Source organism: Tenrec ecaudatus, chromosome 16 (genome assembly GCF_050624435.1).
Source record: "Tenrec ecaudatus isolate mTenEca1 chromosome 16, mTenEca1.hap1, whole genome shotgun sequence".
Lineage (NCBI taxonomy): Eukaryota > Metazoa > Chordata > Mammalia > Afrosoricida > Tenrecidae > Tenrec > Tenrec ecaudatus.
In genome coordinates this window covers 78,551,150-78,572,532 of record NC_134545.1, presented here as the reverse complement: position 1 = coordinate 78,572,532, position 21,383 = coordinate 78,551,150, and the positions used below count along the sequence as shown (strand labels likewise).

Sequence of the window (21,383 nt, the reverse complement as noted above, 5' to 3'; positions counted from 1 at the left end):
TTTCTTCAGTTCCAAGATAGAGCTCTAAGAAGCTGTATCTGCTGGCGATTTTCTTCACACGGCCGGGCTGCAAAAATATTTTTGGAATTTAAATCTTTCTAGATTCACTATCTTTCTTCAGATTCACTATCTTTCTTTCTTCAGATTCACTATCTTTACTTCAGAAAAAAATAGAGGTGGATATATATATATATATATATATACTTTTTATGTGTACATGTATATATATATTTTTCCTGAAGTAAAGATAACAAGTACACCCACACCTGTACACCTGTCTATTCCCAGCCCCCTATTTTATGACATAAAAACAACATTTGAGAACTGAGACTGAGTTTCTCCAACAGGAGGAAACTGTGGGCAGATTTTCCAGCTGGCTGCTTTTATTCTGACCCCGCCCCTGGCTGGTTATCTGCCACTACCTTCTCGGAGAGGAGGGCAAGCAGATCCTGTCTGAGTCAGAATGGAGGCTGTAAACCGCGCAGGGCTATAAAGGGCCAGCAGATGGGCTTCACCATTGAAAAAGGCTCGCTCTTGCTTGGTAGCCCGCGGTCCCCCCACCCCTGTTACCTGACCCTCACTACATTCTTCGTTTCTGATGTGCACCTCACCTTTCTCCCTTCATCCCTGGACGGATTTAAGATGGTCCTCAGCATGATCAGCTAACCCCGCTTCGCCTTCTGGAGTGTCCAGCCTGGAAAGCGTCTACAGGGCCTTTCCCTCTGATGCAGAGAGAGTTCGGACTTGAAGAGAAGGGAGTGCCCACATGAGGGCTTTCCTCAGTAGACAGCCATCAAGGCATCACACATACAAGCCTCAGTGTGAAAGAATGAGAACCCATTTTCTTCCATCGACTCGACCGCTGATGAGAAAACAGGCCGGGAGAGTTGGAAGATGTTGCCAGAGCCTCAGAAGAAACTGGAATAAAGTGCTTAAGAATCATCAACCCTGAGTGAGGCCCTGTCCAGGCCACTGGGCCTCAACTGGAGCAAATGGCAAGGGTGGGATGTTTGGGGTTGGCCTACCTGGGAGCCTGCTGTCCCCTAGTGGGGAGAAGCCAGCATGCAGCTAAGCATCTGCCTCGGCGCAGGGCCGCCTTCCACCAGAAGGAAGGAGCCGGTCCAAGATGCCAATCTTGCAGAGGTTGAGAAATGCTCACCAACCCCAGGCTCGCGCCGTTCCAACATGCTGAACCGTTTGTTCGGCTTCAGCGAGAACGCATCAGTACACGTTCGAGTGTGCAATGTGACTCTCTCCCTCATGTAGGTAGACTGTGAATCCTGGAAACTATGAGGAAACAATCCCATGTATGCGGCCACATGTCTCAAGGAGAGTGCTTCACGTGGGCCTTTGCTACCGTCGGAGGACTTTGAAACCTGGTTGGTTCACATTTTGTTCGGATTCAATCCCAGCTGCCACCCAGGCCCCGCGTGGCCCGCTGCCCGCTCTAAAACCAGGGCTGTTTGTACTCTGCTGAGGGGGAGCTGACAGGGATTTCACCAGGGACGCGTACGTCATGTGGGAGTTGGGCTGTGGCCTCTGATAGATAGTCCTGTGTCGCCCTTGTCCTCAAAAAGAGGAATGAAAGTCCAATTGAGAAAACACACACATGTAAACAGCCCAAGAATAGCACAAGACAACAGCTTGGCAATTGTCCAAACTCGGTTCGTCGTAATCCAAGGAATTGGCGTTCCCAGTTAATCACGATGGTCATTGTACGGGATGCGCTTGAAATCGTAAAAGGATGGCAGGGCTTTGGGTTATGTTTGGTTTAGGTTCATTGCTTTTCAGTTTTAAAATCTTCCTCATAGGCATAGACGGGATATTAAAAAATTCCTGGCTGGTTGGGATGAGAGTGTTCTGAGGACCCTTGATCCAGCGTGGTTGTCTACACATTGTGCAGTGGGCATGGGCTGGCCTGCAGACGTTGCTCTTGAATCCTCTGTGAACACGGCAGCATGCCAGGGAGATGGGAATGAGTCGGGGGAGAATCTCCTGGTATAGGAGGGCAGCTCGCCACTGCCAAAGTGATGACAAGACCTGCCTGACCCCCTATCTCCTAGCCATTCCTAGGTGCCCCATGACCTCTGGAGCCTGTGCAGGCTGCCAAGAGGCAGCCCTTACTTAGATCCCTCAGCAGGAACCTACAGAACCGGCCACAGGCCAAGCACAATGCTGATGCGTTTGCCGGGTGAATGCAGAGAGCAGAATATTCCTTAGGAAGAAAAGTACCCCTGCTTTCCCAGTCGCTCTTTCAGGCCCAGGAAATGAAGGAGGCCTTCCGATGTGCTACCACTTCCAAATACCCCCATCCTCTGTAAGGTCCCATTCACTCTGGGAAACCAGGCTTCTCTGTCAACCTATCAGGGGAGGGGGCAGTTCGCTCTAGTCTCTCAGGAGGAAGAGAGTGCGTCTCTGTTCCACTGTCCACAGTGGACCGTGCTGGAGACACTGGAAGAACGGAGAGTTCATCGGTGTGGTTGAGTGTCTTGTGTGGCTGCCTGCACATGAAGGCGGCATATTTTCCAACATGCCACGTATAAACAATTCCTAAGATATGATCGGGTGACACAGTGAGTCATAGCAACTCCCTAGTCTTGTGCACGGTAATATGTCCTTTCGCAGAGAGCAAAGCCATGTTTTCATACTACCGGGTCACCGCATGTGTGCGGTTACGTTCCCGACTGGGCTGGGGCCCGGGGAGGGGAGAACTGTGTGGTATTATATGTGGGTGTCAATTAAAAATGATAGGCTCAAGGAAACACTAACTTTCACATCCTGATTTTTTTTTTGAGTTTAAATGCATTTTATTTTAGACAACCTACACGACATTTTTTTTTCCTTAAAAAAAAAAAAAAAAGCCTCCGCTCCAAATAAATCAGGGTCAAAAGTAAATGAAGAGCTCACGATGATATCAGTTCCGTTTGTCTAAGTCCTGGTGTCGTGTGGATGAACAGCAGCCAGTCGGGATGAGGCATCGGTCGTGAGTTGCCCACTGTGTTAACATTTCTCCATCTCTAAGCCATCCTTAAAGAAGATCATATATGGGGTGACACCATCTTCACGGTAGTCCAGCAGAGCAACCATGCCATCTGGATTCATGTTCTCACCAATAAAGAACTGGTAGTTTTTGAAATTTGCAAGGATGTTCTTGATTTGTTCTGCAGCACCTGTCATAAAAGGCTTTACTCTTTCTGGTTTCTGTTCTTCAAGTTTGCCTTTGATTGATTTCATGTAGTCTTTGATGTACTTCTTGTAGGCTTCTTTTGTGAAGCTGGTTTCCTGCAAGTGATGGTTCATGACAATATCAACACCAGTGACCACGGTGCTTTCTGCTGCATCACCATCGGGGCCTTCAGCTGAGGCGTTACCCCCAATGAGGGCGTCATCGATGGCACCTTCGGTCCTACTGACCATCTTCCCCTCCACTTCCAGACACAGCCCGTCTGCGATCTCCCGGATCTTGTAGATGTTGGAGAACATCTCATCATGGCTGATGAGGTCCCGGTAGATGATCATGATGGCGGCTGAAGGGAGACAGCGGCGGCGCTAGCTTAGCAGGAGCCCGGAGCTCTGAGCGAGCGCGGTGCGGCCGGAGCGGCGCTCGGGGGGAGGGGGGAGCGGGCGGAAAAGGGACACATCCTGATTTTTAAAGGACCTATACTAATTTTAAAATGAAATGGATATTTCTCAACAAGATGAACCTTCTTCTTCTTCTTTTGTTGCCAGAAAGCCCAGAGTTTTATTTCATGCACCTCTCTAGTTTCCTTACTCTAGATTTTCTCGTGGAAGCAATCTTTTCTGCCACTTTCAGGGTTTGATGCTGAGGATCCTACTTCTAAGCTGAAGATCTGGGGCTCTAGCCTTTCGTCTAGTGGTTGGGCGAGAGCCACTTCAGCTGTTAGTTGCCGTCTTCGGTTCTGACTCAGAGCGACCCTGTGTGCAACAGAACCAAACACTGCCCGGTCTTGCGTCATCCACACAACGGTTCTTACGTCTGAGCCGCATTGTGGCAGCCACAGTGCCTATCCACCGTGTCCCGGGCCTTCCTCTTGTTCACTGCCCCTCTACTTTCCCAAGCATGCTGCCCTTTTCCAGGGGCGGGTCTCTCCTGGCAGCATGTTGAAGCTATGTGAGGTGGAGTCTTCTCATCCTTGCTTCTAAGGAGCATTCTGGCTGTACGCCCTCTGTGCTGGATAGACTGGAGAAACAATTCCATGGACACACATAAGTGTATAAGAAAGAGATTTATATACAAGAGCAACTGAACATCGAGAAAACATCCCAGCCCAGTTCAGATCAAGTCCATAAGTCCGATATTAGCCCATATTTCTGATATCAATCTATAAAGTCCTCTTCAGACTCACAAAACACATGTAATGATGCCGAATGCAGAAGATCACAGGCTAGTGGATAGAAAGCCTTTGGATATAGTGTCATTGGAAACATCTCAGTGCTGGCAGGGGTCTCTCTTTGACTTCTCCAGCTTCTGAGGTCTGGTTGCATCCATGTGGCTTGTCTTCTGCAATGTCTCCCTGGGAGTAGCAGAGAAAGGGAGGTATCTTCTGCCTGCAAGGAGGAAGTCCCAGATTTCCCAGAATTCTCAGGAGAAGGCTATGCCCACAGAATCTCATTGGCTATCTCCAGATTGACAGCCTAGCCTCCACCCCTACACTCTTCATCCTTACATTGACACCAGATGAGGTGACCCCCACATCCTCCAAGACAGATTTGTTTTTTCTTCTGGCGATCCACGGAATTTCCCCTATCCTTTAGCAGCACCAGCATCCACCTGCATTGATTCTACTCCAGTCTTCCTCATTCAGTGTCCAACTTTCACAAGCACATGAGACAACTGAAAATACCAGGGGATGAGTCGGGCCCACTTTCGTCCTCAAAGTAACATTCGTTTTCTTTTCAGCACTTTAAAGAGGCTTTGTGCAGCATTTTTGCCCAAAGCAATGGGTTGTTTGAGCTCTTCACTTCTGCTTCCATGAGCATCGATTGTAGGCAAGGTTTAAGAAATCCCATTTTTGAGATCTTACTATTTATCTTTTCCTATTTCAGTATTCAGCCTGAGAATATAGCCTGGGATCTCTTTACCAACTTGATGGCATTAACAAAGGGATCTTCTTCAATTCACTCATTCTTATATCATGTTTTATGGACAATCCCCAATTTTCAGACTATTTGCCACTAGCTATTTTTTTACATTGATTAACTTGCCTGAGATATTGGAATTTTTTATGATGATCACTAATTATAAAAATGTTCTAGATATCCATTTACAATATCTCTAGACTTATTCTTTCCTCCATCCAATAAATATCTATGAAATATCTACTAGTAAGGAGCCTTTAAACCCCTCTGAGGAGAGCGGTGAGTCTGCCTGCTCCCGTAATGATTTACAGTCTGGAAACCCAATGGAGGAGCCCTCTGCTTGGAAGGGACTTGGTGGCAATGGTCTTGGTTTGGTTTCTAGTGAATCACCACCTCGTGCCCATCTCCCTCACTTGTGACTGGTTGAAGTTTCACAGCCAGCATAGCTTGACTCTCGAGATGACTCCTTGTTTGGAGAAGTGATGGCAAGGGCTCACTACCAAAATATCCTGAACATGACCCGCTTTCCCTTACGAGTTGACTTCAGTTGTCCCAGATGAGGCTGAAACAGAATGGAATTGGGGGGCCTGGTGAGGGCCTGGAAGGGCACTTCTTACTGTGTGCCTTGTCGTTTCTCCTGCAGGTTAATTGGCACAGCGACTGTATCCCTGAAGGACTTGATTGGCGACCAGAGCAGATCGCTGCCCTACAAACTCACCCCCTTGCTCAACGAAAGGGGGCACGAGACGGGGGTGAGTAGTGTCCATGTTGTTGAGTGGTTTTGAAGTGCCGTTCTTCAGCAAAGTTTCGAAAGGAGCTAGACAGGGTGTAGAATAGCCCCGATGAGACACACAACCTTCCTCTGGTCCTTTAATGCTTCCTCCCCCCACCTCCCCCACCATAGACCAGAACATGTACCCTAGTACAGATAAGAGCTCACAACGCAGGGGATCCAGACCAGATAAACCCCTCAGGACCAATAAGGGGAGCAGTGATACTAGGAAGGTAAGGGGGCGGGGGGGAGGAATAGGGGGGAGTGATCACAATGATCAGCGTATGGCCCCCATGCCAGGGGGACAAATAGCAGAAAAGTGGGTGAAATGAGACAGCGGTCAGTGCAAGACATGAAAAAAAAAAAAAGAATACCGGTAATTTATAAATTATCCAGGGGGCGTGGGGGAGGGAGGAGGAAATATGAGGAGCTGTTGCCAGGGGCTCAAGTAGAAAGAAAATGCTTTGAAAAAGACGCTGACAACAGATGCACAGATGTGTTTGACAAAATGGATTTGTGTATGCATTGTGATAAGAGCTGTATGAGCCCTGATAAAATGATTTTTAAAAAAATAAAATTCCTACCCTCCCCCCCCAAAAAAAGAAAGGAACACAGATTTATACTGGTTTTGAAGAGCAGATCTCTTTGCAAATGGCTTCCTTGTTCCGAGATCGGCTCTTCCTCGTTGGGGGCGTCAAAATACCTTTTCTTTTTTGAAATAATTACCGTAGTAGATGGTGGCTGTGCTTGACAAAGTAAAAGCTAGCAACCTCATGCTGATCCCCTTAGCAATGTCGTCGTTGTCGAAAATGTGCAGGTTGGTGAAATATAAAAGCCTAAAAGCCTCGGCCCTGCAGTAACGCCCGAGATGAGAAATGTATCTCAGATTCTACCAGCAGGACAACTTTATTATAAGGAACGAGTACATTTCCTCCTTTCTGATAATGACATTTATGTAACATTTTCTGTTTTATTTGTTTGCCTTCGTTCTTTGGTATCTTTGGGGCCGCATTCTGTGCAAAAATGGGTGGCAATTATGTTAAACTTGATGATTTACATGCTATTTCCTCTTTCGTCAGTCTTGATTCCAGTTAGATTTCTATGGAATGAATCACAGTGCATATACATTTTAAGCAAACAACTAAACCCACAATTTAAAGTGAGTCTCTGGAACTGGGCACCTGGCCATCCCCCGTCTAAGTGGGAGCCTAATGACAAGTTCATACTTGCTAGTCATAGCTTTATTCAAGTCTGTGAGTTTGCCCTTGGCCATGATCTACTTGGCAACTTGTTCCAGGCAACTCCATTCCCAGGCTTCTCCTTTTTTGCACTCCACCTTAACTCACACGTGGGAAGATATAAACAATTGAGGATGCGCACCTATCATTCTTCTTCCTTCCTATTCTTCCTTCGAGAGCCCCCTGCTCACTCTTTCCAAGACTTTCACTCCAGTGGAGGTGATTTGGGCTGACTTTAATGTTTGGATACCATGCACTGATTCTATTATGGATCTTTCTACCCAGGCCACCATTGACTTAGTGATCGGCTATGATCCACCTTCAGCTCCACATCCCAGTGACCCAAGCGGGACCAGCTTGCCAGGCGTGGGAGGTAAGCTGACCCTTCTGAAGAGCTAGTCCCTCTCCAGGGAAAAGCGCTAACGGCTCACAAGGAAAAGCCTTCCAGGTGGTGACACTGTTGGTAACCCTTGCTGTTGGTTGTGGGCCTGTCAACCACTTATAGACTACAGAAGAGGTTGTCAAGCATGGCTTTGCTTCAGGTTTGTGAGGCTCAGAGAGGGGTCTTCCTGCTCCCTTGGGGTTCTCCTCACCTCCCAAGGATGTGGACCACCAGGCTGTGCGCTCCGGAGTTTCGTCTTATGTCAGAGTCCTTGGTTTGGAGCCTCTTTCTCTCTCTCCCTTACCCCAGCCCCTTCCACATGCCTAAATGTAAGCTTGGTTCTCTAACCAATGCTTCCTTTCTGCACAACCCCCTCATATTCTCCTTGGTCTCTGACATGAGTTATCAGTCATTGAGGACAAGCAGGCTCTGCTCTAAATGGGGGGTGGTCTAGGATGGACTCTGGGCCTCAGGTCTATCAGGGTCTCCAAGACAGGCCTTTCACACACCTAACTTTGACCTCCTCTTAGCATTTTTCGAGAGTGATGTGCTATGAAAGCACCTTTGTCTCTGCTCTGCCCTGGGAAGCTTTACTAAATGCCCAGCCTTGGCATGGTGCCCCAGGAAGGAGGAGGGGCTCGCGTGTTGCCACGCTCACGTGTGGCTTCAAAGCTCTCCTTCCCAGGAGGACGCCCTAGGACTGGCTCCTCTTTGACTCAGCTCTTGGTGTCCCATCTTCTCTTTTCTTTCTCTTGGTTCTGAACTCAGTTCTTTGGCCACCTGAGTGGTCTGCTCCACACCTACTGCAGTACCTACCTCCTCTTCCTGCTTTATGGACTCCCTGCCTCTGGTCTTGCCTGACCTGTTATTGTGCTTCAGCCAGGTCGTGACCAAGGAGCCCACTTACCCACACACAGAGGTTGGCACAATATTCATGCTTCAACCCAGTTCCAGACCAGGTGGCTGGACTTCCAGCATGAGTTCACTGGCTCCATCTTACCTGGTGAGGGTTAAGAGTGACAACAGCCCCAGCTTATGAACAACTCTGCCCAGCGCACTCCAGGCATGCTACTTGGGCCTCAGCCCCTCTCAGCCCCGCAGTGTCCCTGCAGTGGCTTCAGAGCATGCATCCATGGCTCCTGTTGCTGCTACCGTAGTGATGGCCAATAGAAGACACGGTGCAGTCCTGGCCAGCACACCATCAGGGGCTGCGTGGTGTGGTCCAGCCCGATTCCTTCCTCCTCTGGCGACAGCTTGGTATTGGTCTGTGAAAGACAGCAGGCAGTCTCTGGCCCTGGGGAAGGCAGCTGCACCGGATGGGCTATCTGGAGTGGCCTCTGAATTGGGCAGGGCGCCTTCACGCTCACTGCCATTTCCCCAAGCTTCCCTCTGTTCCCTGGCGGCTCAGGGCAGCATCCTCGGGTTGCTGAATGTCTTGAGTCCCATTGCTGGATGCTGCAAGGCTGGGTGCCAAGCCTTAAGGTATAGCTCCAGGCTCCCAGGGCCTTCCCCTCTCGGTGTGGACATGGCTTTTTTATCCGGACGTATAACACTACGGGGGCAGAGCAACACGTTTGGGTTCTGCCTGGGTTAGGTTGTACTCTGTCTATTGCTAGCTCTGTGACCTTGGGTGAGTCACTTAACCTTCGGAACCCCATCTTTCTGCGCAGCACACGCGGCACACAGTAAGTGCTGCATTTGTGGTAGCTATTATGATTGTGGTGTGAAGAGTCCTGGTGCTGCAGTAGGTCAGACACTGGGCTGCTAACTGCAAGGTCAGCAATTTGAAAAGATCACATGAAAAAGATGAGGCTTTGCTACTCCTGTAAAGATTTAGTCTATATGGATTGTGATAAGAGTTGTATGAGCCCCTAATAAAATGTAAAAATAATTTAGTCTACTGATAAGAGCTGTACGAGCCCCCAATAAAGTGATTAAAAAAAAAAGATTTAGTCTCAGAAACCCACAGGGCACTCTGTTCTAAAGAGTTAGAAGCGACTCCATGGCAGTGAGAGTTTATTCTTATTGCAATCTAGCGATGCAGTGTGCTGCTAGCCACAGTGTCAGTGGTTCAAATCCATGAGCCGTTCTGTGGGAGAAAGGTGAGACTGGCTGATCCTGTAAAGATGTCTAGCATCAGAAACCCTAGAAAGCAGTTCTCCTCCGTTCCATAGGGTAGCAATGTGTTGGAATTGCCTCTGTGGTAGTGGTTTTGGACTAGGCATTATATTTATTACAAAAGTAAAAGTCTAGATGACTTGTAACCACGAGCACACACCGTGTGGACATTTAATTTGGTTCTTTTAAAGAGCAAAGCGATTAAGAAAGAATGCACTGGTTTAGCTCAGAGTCATGTTGAGATGAACAGGTGCTTTGCTTAAATATATATATATATATATATATAAAGTCCAGGAGACCATAATGTCTTTGAGAACAAGCAATTTATGAAGCTATGTGGAGATGGATCCAGAAAGCTAAAGATAGAAAATGTTGTATTTCCCTGGAACAAAGAGTTTCTTCCTTAGAAAATGAGAAAAACAACCAACTCTTGAAATTTGGAATCCCAGGTGATATAATGATTAACTCAGCTGCTAAGCAAAAGGTGGAAAGTTCGAGTCCCCCTACCGGCACATCAGAAAAAAGACGTTCTGACAAACCCCCGTGTGCAGCACAGTTCTCCTCGGACATGGGCCTCCTCGAGTCGGAGTTACATGACTGCAACTGCGGCTGGGGCTTGAACAACTTCTCAAGCAGTTGGGAGAAAATCCTTGCCACCCAAAGTCCCCCTTCAGCGGAGATTCCAGCTCTTCTTTTGGACTAAGCCTCTGAGCGCTAAAGCTCCAAGCATTGTGCACAGGCTCAAAGGATTCCCCCCAGGTTTCTTAGAAAATGACTCCCTCAGGGACGATGCAGTCAGTGGGCTCATGCTGCCAATTTCTCCTTCCTCGGAAGTTCGGTAGAATCCCGCGCTGCTGGGCTGAGAGAGGAAGGGATTCAGAATATGGTTCTTTTCATCTGGATTTCAAGCAAAGAAGGGTACCAAGTGCTGGTCTGCAAATGAACTGGGTCCAAAGAACAGGTCACTTCAAATGAGATGACAACACATTTTCTGATTTGAAAAACTATATGGATTTTTTAAAAAAAAATCTAAAAATTCTGCCTTCCTTTGATCAAGTGAATATTTGCCAAGGCTGGGTCATTCAGAGTATTCCTTCAGACGTGGGCTAGAAGAAACTTTTATTTTTTTGATTGTTCAAGAAGCCTCAGTGGCCTAGTGGGTTACGTGTCAGGCTGCTAACTGTAAAGTCAATTGTTCAGTATCCTTTGGCTAGTTCCAGAAAAACAAAACAAAACATTTTTTCCTCCTAACATGATCAATCAATTCAACTCTGTTTTCTCTGCTCCCCGCCCCCTTTTTGAGTACCGACTACAATTCCCATAATCCCTGGTGGTGTCAATGCTTGGAGCTGACTGAAAGGTTGGAGAGCTGTGTCCATGCAGAGAAGCCTCCGAAGTAAAGGCTTGATGAGTTACTTCTAAAGCGCCAGCCATGAGCACTCGGTGGAGCATGGTTCCACTCTAGACACCATGATGTCGCCACGAATCATAGTCAACTCCATGACAACTGGGTAACTCCACTGCAGGCACTGAATAAACAAACAGGCAAACAGCAAGAACCTTTGGGGAGCTTAAAGAATAGAAGCAAGACAGTCGCACTAGCTGCCATCAAAAACCCACTGCATGAAGTCCCCTCTGACTCCCAGGGAGCCTAGACGACAGAGCAGAACAGTTCCACAGGCTCCTCTTTCTCCCTCTGAGTGGCAAGGGGTTAGAACTGTTGACTGGGCAGTTGGCAGTCCATTGCTTAAGTCACCACGCCACCAAGACATTTGGCTCAGAATTTTGTTTTCTTCTTTCCTTTCAATTGACTCACACACACAGTTTTTTTCTTACTCATTCAATGTGAAGGTGGTCTAAATCTAATCTTTTGACTTATCTAGCTCATTTCAACTTATTAAAAAGTTGAGTTTATTGGCACTTTCTAGTAAAAGCAATGCCTGTTTATAAAAACGGTGAACGTCATTGAACTAAAGATGCAGAAGGGAAGCTCTTGCATCATGCCATCCTCCTGAGATAAGCACTGTTTGTGACTTCTGGAGTTGCCACTGACAGAGTGGGTCCACAATGAAGAGATCTGAAATATTAGTGATAGAAAACAAAGCTGAAGATGTTTGGTACAATTAATCTCTGAACATTGACGAAGCCAGCTCAGGCCACTCAGTCCCAGAGCAAGGGAATTGAACTCGCAGGGGTTTGTCTTAGAAGAATGCCTCCCTGCAGCTTTCAGGAATACAAAAGGACAAACCCAGGTAAACAAGCGGCCATCTAGCTCAGAAGCAACAAAGCCCACATGGAAGAAGCACACCAGCCTGTGTGAGCACGGGGTGTTGAAGGGATCAGGTATCAGGCATCATTAGAATAAAAATCATGTAGTGAATGAGGGGGGAGTGCGGAGTGGAGACCCAAAGCCCATTTGTAAGCCATTGGACATCCCCTCACAGAAGGGTCTCGGGAGGAGACTAGCCAGTCAGGGTACGACATAGCAACGATGAAGCATACAACTTTCCTCTAGTTCCTAAATGCTTCCCCCTCCCCCACTATCATGATCCCAATTCTACCTTACAACTCTGGCTAGACCAGAGGATGCACACTGGTAGAGATAGGAACTGGAAACACAGGGAATCTAGGACAGATGATCCCTTCAGGTGGTGTGAGTGGCAATGCTGGGAAGGTGAAGGGAAGGTGGGTTGGAAAGGGGGAACCGATTACAAAGAGCTTCATGTGACGTCCTCCCTGGGGGATGGACAACAGAAAAGTGGGTGAAGGAAGATGTCGGACAGGGCAAGATATGACAAAATAATAATTTATAAATTATCAAGGGTTATTGGGGGGGGGCTGGGGAGGGAGGGGAGAAAATGAGGACCTGATGCCAGGGGCTTAAGTGGAGAACAAATGTTTTGAAAATGATGAGGGCAAAGAATGTACAAATGTGCTTTACACAGTTGATGTACGTATGGATTGTGATGAGAGTTTTACGAGTCCCTAATAAAATGATTTTAAAAAAAAGTAAAAACGCTGGGATGTGGTGCCACAGAATACCTGTGGTGTCAGAGGTGTCCCTTCAGTGGACTTGCCTCTAGCACTGTGCGGTGATGGAAGAGTGGGCTGACTGAGATTATGGGCTGCCTGGAAACCTGTTGCCATAGCAACTCGATTCACCAGATGACAGTCAGCTTGACGGAAGCCTGCACCCCCGTGGACTGAATAAACTATTCTTAAAATCTCACATCTATTTTCTGAAGAACCATCTGTTTAATATGTGCTTGCACCAACTATCGAAATGCAAAAGCTCATTCATAGCCAGATCTTTGCTGCCTGAGACTGATTTCGTTTCACAAACAACAAAGTCACTTTACCTGAAATTCAATTTCAATCCAGTTTAGGAAATGTTCACTGAGCCTGTGGGACATCCGAGATGGGGAGGCACTGTTTTGTCCCCATGGAGCTTGCAGTTCATCAGAAGTATAAGACACAAACATGAGTGGCTACAGCCCAGAGTCAGGAATAACACATTCCCCATGAGGGGACAAAGCAAGTTATTTCTGGGAGAATCAAAGGATAACTAACTGGCTGCCAGATAAGAAACAGTTTCCCAGAGCATCTGTCATTTGAGTAATGTATTTTATTTATTTATCCCGAGTGCCAACTTTTGGAATATCATAATTACCCAATAAATACTTGATTTGTTAAGTGAATGAATGAAATTAATTCAGATGGGCAATAGGTATGGTTTAAACATCCCCCCGCCCCCCGAGAAACGGCATTTTGGAGGAGTTGCAGTTGTGCAGTGTGGGGCCACTAACCAAAAGGTCAGCAGTTCGAAACCACCAGCATATCCGCAGGAGAAAGACGAGGTTTTCCATCCCCATCAACAGCGTCCAGTCTCCGAAGCCCACGCAGGCAGTTCCGCTCTGTGCTGCAGGGTGGCACCGAGGTGTAGTCAGACTCAGGTGGATGGCAGTGTGTCTGAATTTGTTTCTTTGGTTTTTGATTAGTGACTAGTTCATCCCAGAGCTGTGATCAGAAGGAGCATGTCCTGAGGGCCCCCGGGGCCAGATGGCGGCATCTGTCCTTAAAGGACAGACCAGGGGGATACCTGGTATGGTTTCTGAACAAGAGACTGACCTGGGTAGAGCCTTATTGGAAATGGATCAATGTGCAGAATGAATTTAATTAATGTGTTGAATTAATAGGTGAGGAGATTGGTATAGGCTCCAGGATCGAGTCTCTAATCAAGTAGCTTTGGCCAGTCAACAGATGTATTTTCCCCCAAAAGATATAAAGAACAATCAAAGTGATCAAAATAGGCCAATGCTTTTTGAACTGTAGCTACATTAAAATCAGGGAAGTCTTTAAATGTACAAATTCCCCGAACCTACCTTCAGAGAGTTTAATTCATGGCTGGAAGGGAACGGCCCATGTGTGGTGACAGGAGCTTCCAGGAGATGGTGAATGTCGGCAGTTTTGAGACTCTTTGAGAAACTCTGGAGTTAAGCGTTTTCCCTGGTTGACATGATCTTGTCCAGATTCAGAAAGAACCCTTTGGGCAATGTTTCCCAGAATCCTTCAAAGGTAGAGGCCCACCACGATTCCCCAGCAAGCCTATGTGTGCATTGCACCTTTGTTGGAAGTTTTTCCTTATCCCCTTTTCTCTGGCCCGTGTTTTGGAACCTTGTCATAAGGTTCTCAGTCAAGTCTACTGCTGTTTACCCAAGCATTGGGGTGGAGGGTGAAGCATTGCTCATCGTTGGCCACAGGCATTTCTTTGATAACTTCTGGCATGTTAGGCACTCAGAAAATCTTTTATTCAGCTAAATCAGCCTGTTTATCTCCCAAATGGTACATATTTTCATGCTTGGAAGCCAAGTGTTTCTTTTTCTACTGTGCCCTTTTAAAACCTGCTCTGAAGATGGCAATACACCAGCCCTTTGTTCTGGCGATTTTCCAATGACCTTTAGCCCAAGATAATACAATTCTTCCTTGCCCAGTACCACCACTTTACAAAACTTCGTGGTGAGAAGCAGAACTAGTGTTGCAGGCTGAGAAAGGCATGCCAGAACTTCCAATAATCAGATACGAGGGAAGTGGGGTGGTGCCAGTTAAGCCTTTGTTTATGAGTGAGTGCCCTGCTGGTGCTCTGGTTAACTGCTCAATAGCTAACTGGAAGGCTGGCAGTTTGAACCCACCAGCAGCTCCTAGGGAGGGAAACTGGGGACGTCTGCTTCCGTAGATGACAGTATTAAAACCCGGCAGAGCAGTCCTATCGGGTGCTACGAGCAGCTGGTAAGTGGCTGCAGACCCGAGGATGCTAACTGGTCAGATACAAAACAGTGGGCTTCACTGAGCTATTTTCCAATCAGCGAGATCGCAGATGAGAATGTCCCAATTTAAGGTTCTCGATGAACCCTCTTTCAAGTGAGAAAAAAAATTACCGTTGTCCTAGTAAAATATATATATTTCTGAATTCAATGCCCTAGCAAACGACAAGGTTAGGAAGTGTTTCTGCCTGGCACCAAGTAATTGAACTCGTGATTCTAAGTCCATCGCAAAGATCTTCCAGTTATTATTATTTGGGGGATGGTCTTCCTCAGTTTCCCACCTTCTCTGTCTACTAGCCTCGCCTCAGACTCCATAATGGCCCGTGTGGTCTGGGGTTGACAATTGCAGATGGTATGAAGGAGCCGTTGGAGGACCACGATTCCACTGGCTAGGGTGGTGCTTGGTATTTCCTGCCCAAGTCACCCTGGGTTGGGACTGACCCATTCCCATTCACCAGGGACTTCCTTTTCAATCAGCAGTTCCCAATTGAAGGTTGACCTCCATGGCTAGGAAAGAGTCATTCTTTGTAGATCAACTTGGCTGAAAATCAACCTGGTCCTGGGCCTCTTTAACGGCATGTCAGGACAGTTGGCTAACATTTGGGTAATGACACAGCTTGTTCCCAGGGCGTGTTCAGCAATGCCTTAAGGGCTCCCTCATCCTCTGTGAGACTCTTCACCTCACATTGTTTAATCCTGTGCAGCTTCCTGCCACACAGAGGGGAGATTTCCTGCTCAAAGACTACGTGCTGGCAGCACAGAGCGCTCAGCCTGGGCTCTTCAGACCAACCTTTTCAGCCAAAAAAATCCAACAGCAAAGGGGTTTCTTTTTAGGAGTAACTGGCTTTTTAATAACTTGCAGCCTGTTTCTAGAGCATGTACCACGAGTTTAATGGATGAGAGACCTGTCCCTGGAGAAGGACAGCATGCGTGGGGAAGTAGAGGGTCCGGAAAAAAAAGGGGGGAAGGCTCTCCACGAGAAAGACTGACACAGTGGCTGCAACCAAGGAGCTCAAACGCACACCAGGATGGCTCGGGACTGGGCGCTGCTTCGTTCTGTCTAAGACATGGGGTCGCTGTGAGCTGGCATAGACTCGATGGCACCGAATGACAGCACTTCTGAGCCCAGCACAGAAAAGGATCTGTTGGAAAACACCCACCAAAAACCCACTGCCAAGGAGTTGATTCTGACTCATGGCGACCCCATGGAGCCCCAGAACTGCTCCATAGGGTTTCTTGCTTGTTAATTTGCAGCCTTTCTTCGGAGGTGCCACTGAGTAGATTCGAAGGACCAACCCTTAGGGGAGTGGCAGGATTAGACCGTTTGTACTGCCCAGTCTGCTCTTTTTGCTGATTGCTGCTGTCCACCACCACAAACCCAACACGGAGCATCCTCATTCAGGAGGAAGGTCTATGTGGGCCCAGGATGATTGACGTCAGTCAGTCCTAGTTGCTTGCAGGACCTTAAAAGCCATCTGGTCCAACCTTTGCCAAATCTGGAATGCATTTATAGAGGAGGCCTGACTCCCTGTGCTCCCCTGAGGCCGGTGCTGAGGCTCAGAGGAGCACCCAGTTAGCTGCTTGGATGTTCTTTCTTGAGGACAGTGGGGGAGATTTGCCAAGCAGCCAGAGAGCATCGTAAGGTACATGCAGAGGCCCTTGTTCCCGGCACACCCCTCATTTCTCTGCTCATTCTACCTCTGCGACTCCCTTGTATGTACCAGGATTGGGGTACAAAGAAGCAAGGGCAAGCCTTTGCTTCTGAAGAGTGTGTTGTAGTGGGGGAGGCCTACTGGTTACCACTTGTGCACAGCACTATGTCATGCGGGTAGTGAGCGCCCCGAAGAAGATGCCAGAAGCTCCCTGTGGGAGATGTGGGGCAGGCCTCGCTGAAGATAAGATAGTTCACGTGAAACTTGGGAAGACCTCATCTGGTCAAGAAGAGGAGGAAGATATTTTAAGAGCTTAGATGTAGGTGCCTCCAGTTGGCTATCACTCACCTCACTGATTTCAAGAAGGACAACGCGGTCCAGCTGGCCTAGCAGGATGGAGAGCTAGTTCTTACCTTTAGTTTCTCCGAGGTCCTCCCAGTATCCTGAAACCTTGGTCCTGGTTTTAACTTCGCTCTTAACAAGTTAACACAGGCAAACCCTGCCAGTCCTCTGGCCCTCCGTTTTTTCTATCTGAAATGGAGCAAGAAGGCAGGTTAGACCAAGGATCTCTAAGATCTCTAGTTCCCCATACTCTTAGTCTATGATTCCTGAAGAAAGTGTGACATATGGATCCAGAGAGTGTTGAGTCAAAAGAACCGATTATTGTTTATTGTGAAGAAAAAGAGCCCCTGGTTAGTGCAAGTAGTTACGTGCTCACTACTAGCTGGAGGATGACAGAACAGTGTGTTAGATCAGGTCGACTAGAGAAACAAATTCATTGACACATATGTGTAAGAGAGAACTTTATATCAAGAAGTAATTATTCATCAATAAAACACCCCAACCAAGTCCATACGTTCGATATTGGCCCATAAGTCCAATATTAGCCCACAAATTCCTCTTCAGAATCACACAGCACATGCAATGGTGCCGAATGCAGGAAGATCACAGGTTGGTGGGCGGAAAGTCCTGTGGATCCAATGACGGTGCAGGCATCTCTAGAACTCTGGCTGCCATCAGCGTGACTCCATGTAGCTTGTCAACAGGAAGATGTAGCAGAGAGAAAGAATTCCCAGAATCCTCATGAGAATGCCATGCCCACAAGGAGGGATCATCAGGCTGTGACTCTACTGACAGGCCAGGTTCTTCCACCTTCATTCTTTTATCAAGTTGACATGGAAGTGTGTAACTGCCACAAGCAGCATCTCTCGAAAGAAGCACGATGGCAGGAAGGGTAGGGTTGAAACTTCTCCCTATAAGACTCCAGAAATCCACAGCATTTTCTCTGTCTCTCTCTTTCGTTTTACTTTGCCGCACTGTTAATATACAGAGCGCAGCAAGGCCAATTCAAGTGTGTCCCCATGGACCGTGTGCTGGCATCGCGCTATTGCAGTTGTAAAGACGTCCTCGCCCTCCTTTTGCGAGTTGTTTTCCCATGAGCACAAACTCACTTCCCCTGAATTCGAACACCCCCCGAATTCATATCTACTCTTTGCTGTTGTCGCTTTGGTTCCATATAGAGAATTCTTTAAAAAGCATGATGGTTAAGACCCATTTTTCATTAGTTAAACCAAATTCTTGTTTGGTTTTAAGAACACTTAGTAATACTTTAGATTCCAGTTTTAAAGGTCACCTGAAAGCAATAAGTATGGGGTTTATTTGGTCTCTATAGATCCAGAAAGTCTGGATTCCATGAAATTTAGACCTGCATTTGATCGGGATTTCTCGATGAAGTCTTTGATCAGAGTATTTAGTAATGGAAGCTGGGCACCGTTCCGTTCTTCTGATTCCCCGTTGTTCATGGAGGCAGCCAGCCAGGCAGTCCATACTTTGTTCCTGCTCCCCACTCTCTGGTGCTCCAGTTGTTGTGCCCTGCGTAGTTGCTGCTGGTTTTAAGAAACATCGATCATAGTTTCAGGTCCATTGACTGGTCTGTCCCTTAGAAGCATGAACCTAAACCTCCAAACCAAGGAACCAGATCCCATGAGGTATTTAATTGTACCTAAGCAATCTCAACAACGACTGTGCGTGTGTGTGTGATTGTGGTTTTCTTTGGACATGTTTTTCATTTCTCTGGTTCGCTTTATTTCTAAATATTCTCCCTGAAGAACCTTCCATTCTCGTTGAAGGCAGCCTGAATGAGGCCCTGATGCAACATGAGCACAGGTGTCAAAAGACACTATGTATTGACGTCCCACCAAGTCCCAACCCAGTATAACCAAGAGCAGCTCCTTCTTCTGCTACCTTAGGAATGCCGAAAACCTAATGACAAGAGCACTCAGCATGACAGGAAAATCAGTGTCCAGACATTGACAGTGTAAAGGTCATCTGTAACCATTGTGTTTTTAAATTTTAGGAGAGGAGGAAGAAGATGAAGGGGGCGAGGAAAGGTTGGATGGCACCATCAGAGGGCCTGGGCCTAGGATGCCCACCGGGACAGGATCCGAAGCTCAGCTCTCTCGGAGACTCACCAAAGGAAGGACTAGCCGGCGGATGCTGTCTAACAAGCCACAGGACTTCCAGGTAGAAATAGGCCCAATGCCTTACAACCTTGTTTAACCGCTGCGTTAGCAACAGTCTCAACAGTTCCAGTGATGGGTCTGTTTTCATCAGCAAGGACTCAAGTAGGCAAAAAGAGGCCCCAGGATGTATGTCCAATAAGAATTACTATCCATCTTTCTTCTGCCTGAAGAAGTGGATGCAGTCAAGCTAGATAGGCTCTTGTGAGAAATAAAATGATAACTTTATCCTTCCCTTTGTGGTAGGAAAGAATTACTTCAAAGGGAAGAAATGTGGATTTTCCAGTTTTCATAGCTCTGGGCAGGGCTTTGGATGTGAGACCACAGTGAGGTTGAATTTGTAAACCAGGAAGCCCAGGTATCAGGCTGGAACCTGAGTCGTGGCTTCCTGCCTTGCTGTGCCCTGGACTAGCCAAGAACGATTTCAAGGCCATGCTGTTCTTAGAAAGAGACATGGTGGCCTGTGTGGTAGGCTACGTGTGGTGCTCCTCACCCCAAGGTGATCGCCACCCTTCAAGTTGCACCATGGGAGGAAGAGGAAACTGCCTGCTTCTGTAGAGATTTGACATCTCCGAAACCCCAAGGGACCACTCCACCCAGTCCTACAGGCTCACTAGGAGTGGGAATCAACTTGATGGCAGGGCGTGTGGTTTTACAGCTCTTGGTTTCTACAAGCCTGATGAATCCATACAGGCACCCCACTACACACACACACACACACACACACACACACACACACACACACCACACCCCCGGGCACCAGTTGCCCGGGCTTGGTCTTAGCAATCCTTAAAGGTGGAAAAGCGGAAGATGACACGAGGATTCCTGAACCCTGTGTGACCCGTGGGGTCAGGAGAAGTAACCACACTCTTCCCTGCTTGCAGATCCGAGTCAGAGTGATTGAGGGCCGACAGTTAAGTGGCAACAACATCAAGCCTGTCGTCAAAGTCCACGTCTGCGGCCAGACACACCGAACAAGAATCAAGAGAGGGAACAACCCATTTTTTGATGAGGTAAGTGGACGGAAATGCATGCCCCTCATCAGCGAGTCTGCCCTTCTTCCAGGCTCCATCTGGGGCACCAGAGGGTGGGGAACAGACGTGCCCATTCCCTGGGAAAGACGCCGTTCAGTGAAGTGGGCCATGCCCGTGCACTGCTGCACCATTGCTTCTCCGAGTGGCCTGCGTCCTCCTGCTCTCTATAGCAACAACCCAGTGGGCGAAACGTGAGCACCTCGTAGGGTAGACCACCTGGTGTCGCGTAAATCCGCCTTTGCTCTTTCTAATGAACAGTGTGAGCTTGGTAATCCAACTTTTTGATCATTCGCCATTTTCTCATGTACAATTCAGGAACACCAATTTTATCCATCACATTGTAACCACATCACCAGGAAGCTGTCTTTCAAAAGCTGTTAAAAAGTACTTGCCTACAAACATACTGTATATACTCGTGTATAAGCCGATTAAAAAATAATTTTATTGGGGGCTCATACAACTTTTTTCACAATCCATACATACATTCATTGTGTCAAGCACATGTGTACATTTGTTGCCATCATCATATTTAAAACATTTTCTTAATACTTGAACCCTTGATATCAGCTCCTCATTTTTTCCTCTCCCTCCCTCCTTCACGAACTCTTGATAATTTATAAATTATTAATATTTTCCCATGTCTTGCACTGTCCGATGTCTACCTTGACCCCCTTATCTGTTTTCTATCCCCCTGGGAGGGGCTTATAGATAGGTCATTGTGATCAGTTCCCCCTATCTCCCCCCATCTTCCCCTTCCTCTCCCGGTATGGCTACTCTCAATATTGGCCCTGAGGAGTTTATCTGTCCTATATTCCCTGGCTTTCTAGCTCTTATCTGTACTCATGTACATGCTCTGGTTTAGCCAGATTTGTAAGGTAGAATCAAGGTCATGATAGTGGAGGTGAGGAAGCATTAAAGAACCAGAGGAAAACTCTATGTTGCATCTGTGCTATACTGCACCTGGACTTGCCTGTCTTCTCCCCGCAACCCTTGTGTAATGGATGTCCAATTGCTTACAGATTGGCTTTGGGCATCCACTCCGCACTGCACCCCCTACCCCCATTCACATTGACATGATTTGTGTGTGTGTGTGTGTGTGTGTGTGTGAGGGTCTTTAATGCCTGATACCTGATCCCGTCAACACCTTGGTCACTTGTTGTTCCCTTGTCCCTGGGTTTGTTAACACCCACTTCCTTCCCATCCCACCCCACCCCCTGCCCCTCATCCCCTCCTCCCCTTCTCCCATG

General features: G+C 47.5%; 2 protein-coding genes across 3 annotated transcripts in view; one reads left to right on the top strand and one right to left on the bottom strand.

Moving 5' to 3' along the window:
- The window catches only part of MYOF (myoferlin), a 167,572-nt gene that overhangs the window by 41,348 nt on the left and 104,841 nt on the right, over positions 1–21,383 (top strand). For both annotated transcript variants that reach the window (XM_075534852.1, XM_075534853.1), the window contains exons 4-7: positions 5,744–5,852; positions 7,396–7,483; positions 18,940–19,106; positions 19,987–20,115. In XM_075534852.1, the coding sequence (XP_075390967.1) occupies positions 5,744–5,852; positions 7,396–7,483; positions 18,940–19,106; positions 19,987–20,115 (493 nt within the window). The remainder of the gene's footprint in view (positions 1–5,743; positions 5,853–7,395; positions 7,484–18,939; positions 19,107–19,986; positions 20,116–21,383) is intronic.
- LOC142429086 (translationally-controlled tumor protein-like) lies at positions 2,783–3,628 on the bottom strand. The gene has a single exon (XM_075534069.1). It carries the CDS (start codon positions 3,517–3,519, stop codon positions 3,001–3,003), a length of 519 nt encoding a protein of 172 aa, XP_075390184.1. The 5' UTR covers positions 3,520–3,628; the 3' UTR covers positions 2,783–3,000.